General features: G+C 41.2%; 1 protein-coding gene across 1 annotated transcript; it reads right to left on the bottom strand.

The window, feature by feature from the left end:
- Positions 1 to 435: 435 nt before the first annotated feature.
- LOC119773709 (protein C19orf12 homolog) lies at positions 436 to 7,104 on the bottom strand. The gene is given in 4 exon segments (XM_038270828.1): positions 436 to 834; positions 4,573 to 4,593; positions 4,596 to 4,723; positions 6,926 to 7,104. Coding segments are annotated over 4 exon segments (591 nt in total). The 3' UTR covers positions 436 to 571.
- Positions 7,105 to 7,515: the final 411 nt, after the last annotated feature.

Raw genomic sequence — 7,515 nt, 5'->3', positions numbered from 1 at the left:
TTACCGTAGCTTATGAAAAAAAAAAAATAGGCACATCTCATTGCATAGTCATTATGAAGTATATAAATCATGTAATATAACATATTTTAAAAATCCATCACAACAAAATGAATGTGTTAATGGAGCATAGTAATACAGAAGTGCCAAAAGTGCTAAATTGATGATGTACCTGTAATAGACATGTAATGATGACATTGTGGTAATTACATTTTGTATCAGCATGTGTGGGTTCTCTCCGGGTACTCCGGCTTCCTCCCACAGTCCAAAAACATGACTGTTAGGTTAATTGGCTTCTCTAAATCCTCTTTAGGTGTGAGTGTGTGTGTGAATGGTTGTTTGTCTGGAGACCTGTCCTGGCTGGACCCCGCCTCTCACCCATTGACTGCTGGAGATGGGCACCAGCACCCCTCCTGACCCTAACTGGGATAAGCGTGACAGAAAATGGATGGATGGATGTTTCAGCACATGACTTTTTCAAATGAGAAATACAACACTTAAAAAAAAAAGCCTCTTTTCGGGATATCAGCAATCCAGTGTATAAATAGAGATCAGTGATCTTCCTCCATGAAGCTCAGTTCTCATTTGTGAGTGTAACACTGAGCTTCTTGGTGACGTAGTTGATTAGGGAGTTGATGACCAGCTGCTTCAGACTGGCGTTCCCCATAACCAGCTGGATGAGCTCCTCGGCGTCCAACCAGTCCAGGCTGCCCAGGTCGTTTTTGATCTGTGTATAGAGCTCCTGCTTCTGCTGCGGAGAAAGCTTCATCAGGATCTGAGGCAGAGGCTTGAACGTTTCGCAGGTCACCCAGCCCAGCGCAGTCCCCACCGCTCCACCTCAGAGACACAGAGGCTTGGTTACAGCTTTATGATGCAGGAAGAAAACCTTTGATGATAGCATGAAAAATGGGAATTCCTCCTCTAATGAACAGAGAGACGTTTCCTGTCTGCGTCTGCAACCTGGTCTGGATGAACGGGGGAACTTTTCCAAAGGATTTTCATGGATGAGCTGATGATGCAGCTTTAAATACCAGACTGGATCTGAGCTGCTGTTGGTTCATTAGAACCAAACAGGACAGACGATGCATCAGCTGGATGATGTCAGCTATTTCTCCCTCCATCAGCTAATATGTGTTCACTGGTTCTAGAAATGACCTCAATGCTGATCAATACTGGTTCATTTGACTGCAGTTTAACACAGAGGTCTGCATCAAGAGTCAGAAGAGACATTTTGGTTCCAGCTTTATGAAATAATTAATGAGACATCATTAACCCTTTGATTGTTCATTCTGTAGTGCCTGCACTGATGCTGCCTCGTTATCTAAGGGCTGAACGGTCCACTCTGCCCACCCACTGCGTGGTTTGGGACGGGCCTTAATGTGGCGGACCCTCTGCAGGAACGGAGGGTCTTTGGTTCAGTTCTTTGGGGCCCTGTTTGGTACTGGCCCATCTAATGGGTTTAAATATCAGCCTGATGCCATGTGCTGCTGCTGCCACCGGGTGGCAGCGCTGAGCTACTTCCTTAAATCAGCTCTTTTGTTTCCTGTATTTTTCTCCTGGATGAACTGATTAATCCAGGTGAGTCTGACCTCACCAACCATGGCCAGACACACCTGCATTAATCAGTCCATCCAGAAGAAAAAGACAGAAAACAAAAGAGCGGCTGTTCAGGAAGTAGTGGAGTTGTGCATAAAGGCCATTAAATCTTTATTTTGATTTTCTGAATCCAACTCAAATAACTGGGCTGTTAAATGGTGGTGAAGCCGTGTTGTTCCAGAAACCGATGCAGGTCTGAACTCATTCCTATAAAAAAAGATCAGTTAATCGAAGTTTGTGTCTTTAAGGAAAAAAAATTAGATATGGAGTTTGGAAAAAGAAGAGAAAATAAAAGCTACATTTTAGGGTCATGATAACTAAAGTAGATTAATGATAGTTTACAAGTAGTAAAAAAGACGTATTTTCCCGCTAAGACAGGAGGCGATGCTGATCAGTTTGTATCAGATTGTCACTTCTTGCTAAATGATGAGGATTGAACCTTTCCAGAGGGAAAATAATTGTGATGCTTTGCGTCGTCATGGAGATGAAAACTCAGGGTTAAACACAACTCACCAAGAAGCTGCATTATGCTTTTACTTTGAAGTCCAGTGACCAAAGTAACAACGTTAATTGGTTGCCGTGGTAACAACAGCTAGTTATAATATAGAGGTACAGTAGATAGATGCACAGACCATAATTTCTGTTTTCTGCAGGAAGATCAGCAAGTTTTTGTGGAGAATAACTTTAGCATGTCTTTAATTATTAAAATCAAAAAGGCAGATCTTTTGTTTTTGAGTTTTTCTAATTGAAACATGTTTCTTTTCTTGTTTTCAATAACAGTTTTGAGAATTGCTACTATTTCCTTAGATTTTTTAATTTTAAAGCATTTTCATATTTTTTTTTCTTTTTTGGTTTTCATACAGTTTTACATTATATTCTTATAAAACTGCATTTTTTTTCCAATCCAAAGGATTAGAGTGAAAGTTAAGATTAGGTGATCTGGAAAAAACAGACATTTGGAAAAAATGAAAAAAATTACAAAATTAAAAGCTGAGAAAAAGAGCTAAAAGTTATTGTCAAAGAATCTGGATTTCATTTTTTCTTCTAAACTTCCTTTTACAAAACATGGTCTTAGCATCAATAATGAAACAATATTCACTCTATGGGTGGGTTCGAATTTATGGGCTGCGTCCTCCGAAGGCCAGATTCGAAGGATGATTACGTCATAGTGAGACTTTCTAGTTATGCGCCCTACAAATGCGTCCTTCTTTTTACCCGATTTGAACAATGGGTCATATGTATCCTATCTTTCCTTGGTTATCCCAGGATTCATTGTGAGACCAAGCAAACCGGCTGCTCCGTGATCAGAGGGAAAAGGTACAGTGGTGAATATTGGAAGTCCAGTTTAATATAATACAAGTATGAATAGTTCCGTCTGAAATGACTGTAAATATTTGTTTTAATGGTTATTGATTCAGATATGTGGCTGTAATGTTTGATTTATCTAAAGGTTTTTATCTTTTACTATGTAAATGGGTTTGGCTGACATTTAAGAACAGATTTTAATACATCTGCTGTGTGGGGACTATAAATCTGATTTTTTTTAATTGCTATTTTGCAAAATTTTCTTAAAGGAATAGTACACCCAACGAAGTCATTTAGAATGTTTTTAGAGCATAAACAGTAGTGTATAGGATTTCCTGAAAGCGCGCACCTGCGCGTTCACGACGCTACGGAAGCCGGCAGACCAAACCAGATGAAAGTGCGCATTCAGCGTCTGCTCTGCCGATAATGCAAGCGTAGAAGAAGAAATGTGCTGTTTACCTGTGCAAAGAAAGAAACAACGAAAGAAAAATGTCTGAGGACTTCAGTGTTGAGGAAGAGCATGAGTTCTTTGCCGAGCTGAATGCGCACTTTCATCTGGTTTGGTCTGCCGCGGTTTCCGTAGACTCGTGAACGCGCTTTTAGGAAATCCTATACACTACTGTTTATGCTCTAAAAACATTCTAAATGACTTCGTTTCGAGTAAATTCTGGATGCTACCCACTCAGGACACTTGGAATACATTGGACGAGCAGTATGGAGGAATATTGACACGTTTTTTGTGGACTTTTATGGACCTTTCTGTCTCGGTCACCATAGACCTCCATTATTTGAATGTCAGCAGACAGTAAGAAGCCTCCCCGATCTCCAGATGCATTTGAGATATCAAAAAAGTACTCCAGAGTGTTGTTCAGCATGGGGGTGAGTAGAAAATGAAGGCTAATCATGTTTTGGGTGTACTATTCCTTTAACTATGTATTTTTTGTTGTTGAATATAAGAGATTTTGCAAATATATTTTTTTATAAATACATTGTTTGATTTACTTATATCTTTCTACCCTTTTTCTACCCATGCACTAGAATAGAAAATCTCTTTATTGTCCCACAATGGGGAAATTCTGATGTTTACAGCAGCAAAAAAAAAATTGTAGAAAAAAATGGTCACACAAATGTGGATCTTAGAAAATGTATAAGAATATAATAACAGAGAAGAGTTAAAAGATAAACAATAAAATCCTGTACTGTAAAGTGTTTTAAAAATATAAATATGTGCACCTGGAGAATAATTAACCAATATCCAGCTATTGATATTTTTAGAGTTATGGATATTTGAAAATAGCAGCAACATCAGAGATGTGCAAAAGGACTAAGGTTTCTATCAATACATTCGCTTTTATTTCTGGAAAAAAATATTTTTTTTTTAAACAAAACAGTTTTGATATTCATTATTTTCCTGCTTTGTGTGTCAACATTCACGGTTGCTAAGCAACAGAGCGTACTGCGGAGAAAGCCGCTGAAGGCTGGACCTGTTTGAATTCACAGCCACAACTCTTCCGGTCTCCTTATTTTCATGGACTTGAAAATGATCCAGTCCAGGTAGGCCGTGTCCTTGGAGGATGCAGCCCATGAATTTAAACGCACCCTATAAATGTCCCTGATTCTAGGCCCCTCTTGGCTCTTTCTGGGCCCCTCGAATCACCGCCTCCAGCTTCTTACCAACTAGGATCCCTGCAGGTCAACAAATACGGTGCCCCCCGCTACAACCGCTGCTTTGGCCGAGCTTTTCACCCCCACTTTGATCTGATCATGAGCCGACAGCTCACAGCACAGACACATGACGTCCTCTATTTGCCTCGCCTTCCTTTCGCTGAAGCACAGAGGGAGAAGAAAAGTGGTTAGGTTTTGTCTGCTGAAACTAAGCAGGGGGAAAAAAAACATTTGTCTGAGTATGGAAGCCAAGAGCAGTCATACCCAACTTTTTTTCCTTGCCTTCTCTTTTCGAGATAATGACATAACTATTTCGTTATCACAGTTAAACCATGAATTCTTTTCTCGAGATAATTATCTCGTTATCTCGAGAAAACAGTTATTGATTTTTCAAGATAACGAGATGATTAACTTGTATGAGTAACGAATGAGGCCGGCCAGCAGCCATGGATTCCCAGTCCATCCATACCTGCTGGGCCTGGAGTTGTGCAGTTGCAGTACCGTGTGTGCACAAATAATCAGTTTTTAGTTTCCTCTTTCTTTTCACTCATTGTCAGGCGGTGGTGGATGAATGGATTGCATGGGATACAGTAGAAACAAATCTGTTTTTTTAAGTCCAGCGTACACTGTGTGATTTTTTTCTATCATTGCACGCAGCAGCTGCTCACACTGTACGACTAATCGCAGGGTTTAGTCATACAGTGCGAGTTCGCAGCTCACGATTCATGTTCTCTGATGCGATCTACCTGCTCACACTGTACGACTAAAAACCACGTCTGACTCAGCTTCGCAGTGAGATCGAACTGCTCTAACGCGTCTATTCGGAAGCCAAACAAATAGAAGGGGAATATGAAGCTCACTATAGTGAACCGCGTTGCCTTGGCAATTTGTGCATTTTTGTGCTGAAAGCCCTGAAAAAAAAAGGTGACGACATATTTGGAAAAAAGACATGGCTGAGCAAACCTGACTACTACAGTCTGTTAATTTTACAGACAGAGCTGCATTTCACCCATTGCATCCCTGCCATGCTGCTGTGTTTACATCTGAGAGGAAGAAGAAAAAGAAAAATCCTTGTTTACGCCCTGAGCGATTTGCCCACGACGGTCGGGAGAAAATCAAACATGTTAGATTTTCTCCCAACCTCATGATTCCTGATCGGGAGATGGTAGTGAGAGGCTGTTCGCCGCTCATACCCCCTGTACACTACACGACTCACAATCAGGCTGTTGGTCGAGCTGATTGAAAGATTCTCGCACGACTGGAAAATCTTAAATCTGGACTCATTTTGGGGGCAGGTGCATCACCTGAGTGAAGTTGGCCTCCCACCTTCTTCAAATCAGACAAAATCGGTGTCAAACGTTTGTGCTACGTTTGTGCAGCAAAAATTGTCGTTTGTGCTGCTTTGGCTTTGAAGATATTAATGAAAATGTAAAGGTCAAAAGGTCAACCAGCCCCCCACCACCATCTTCAAATTAGACAGAATTAGTGTCAAACGTTTGTGCTACGTTTGTGCTGGTTTGTGCAGCAAAAATTTCCGTTTGTGCCGCTATCAATTTAAAGATATAAAGAGATGTTTCTAGAGGTCATCAAAGGTCAACCAGCCCCCCCACACCTTCTTCAAATGAGGCAAAGTGGGTGTCAATTAACTCAGCTCCTTTTGTGCTGGTTTGTGCAGCAAAAACAGATATTAACTGACCTTTGATGACTTTGATGAAAAAGGTATAATGCATCTTATACCTGGTATCGGCGAAACAACGGGGCTGTTCAGAAAACACCCAGTGCTAAGTCACCGGAGGCATGGGTCTAATTGCTTATTAATCAGAAGTGGAAGCAAATCATCAAACCAACAATGATCTCGTTACAGAATGACACATAGGCTGTCATGACTTATAAATCCTCTGCTGTTGTTGTGGTATTGAAGGATGTAATCAGTTTTATCACACACCAATCATCTCGTTTTAACGACATAGGGGCTTCCATTATCTTTAGATAATGAGAAAATGTACTTGTTTTCTCGAGAAAACCACCGTGAAAAAGTATCAGAGGGACAAGACCGCTCTGGGCTACCGTATCTGAGTTTACATCACTGAGAAAAAATAAATACATTTATGGTAATTTAGAGAAAAAACTAAATAGCATAGTAATTTTTTTTTTCTTTTTTTCATGTCGTATAAAACGCTGAGATTTAATTAAAATTACTCAGAATTAACGGCCAAACCCAGAACCAGGGACCGTAGCAGGTTCGGTCCAGTGGCATTTCGGGCCGGGGTCCCTGGAGCTGCTTTGTTTTCCTGGACTGAAAGTGAAACTAAAGCCGCTCTGAGCCGAACAGAACCACCGGCAGGTCCGGTCCCATTATTACCTTTCTTTGCTCTGAGCGGTTCCTTTCTGCCACAGGCAACTCAAAGCAGTCACAGCTCCGGTGGCAGCCACTCCCATGAGTTCCCTTGTTGGGTTCTGTGGAGTGCTCTTTTGAGAAGTGCGCAGTTTGGAGAACTCTGATACCATCTCCACTGGTTTGACCACAGCCTGTTTTAGCATTTTCTTGAGTTAAGGCACGCCACGCTCCGTTTCTCGGCTTTGGGGCTGTATAAATGAACCGTTCAGATGACAGATAAAAGGTAAAATCATAGGCGGATCTACTGGAGTGGCATCGGGTGGCAAATGCCTCCCTAAATGACAGCTTACCATCCCTGCTGCCACTCCAGTTGGCAGTAGGGCTTATAAATTATGGATAATTTGAGAATTACGACCGCTAATTTCTAATGTCGGACTGCAGTGAATGCAGCACGAGATGACGCGAGAGCGACTGAGACTGATTAGTTTGAAAACCGAATGGGGCAAAGCGAGGGAGCCAGGGGTGATGGGGAGAGGAGACACGGGATGAAACAGGTAAAAATTGATTAACTATCTATCGAGAAATGAAATCATAATGAAAGCACAATGTTGCTA

This window comes from Cyprinodon tularosa, unplaced genomic scaffold, assembly GCF_016077235.1.
Source record: "Cyprinodon tularosa strain WSP-4 unplaced genomic scaffold, ASM1607723v1 ctg78, whole genome shotgun sequence".
In the NCBI taxonomy this organism is placed as follows: domain Eukaryota; kingdom Metazoa; phylum Chordata; class Actinopteri; order Cyprinodontiformes; family Cyprinodontidae; genus Cyprinodon; species Cyprinodon tularosa.
The sequence above is the reverse complement of the archived record's forward strand: the minus strand, read 5'-3'. Positions and strand labels throughout refer to the sequence as shown.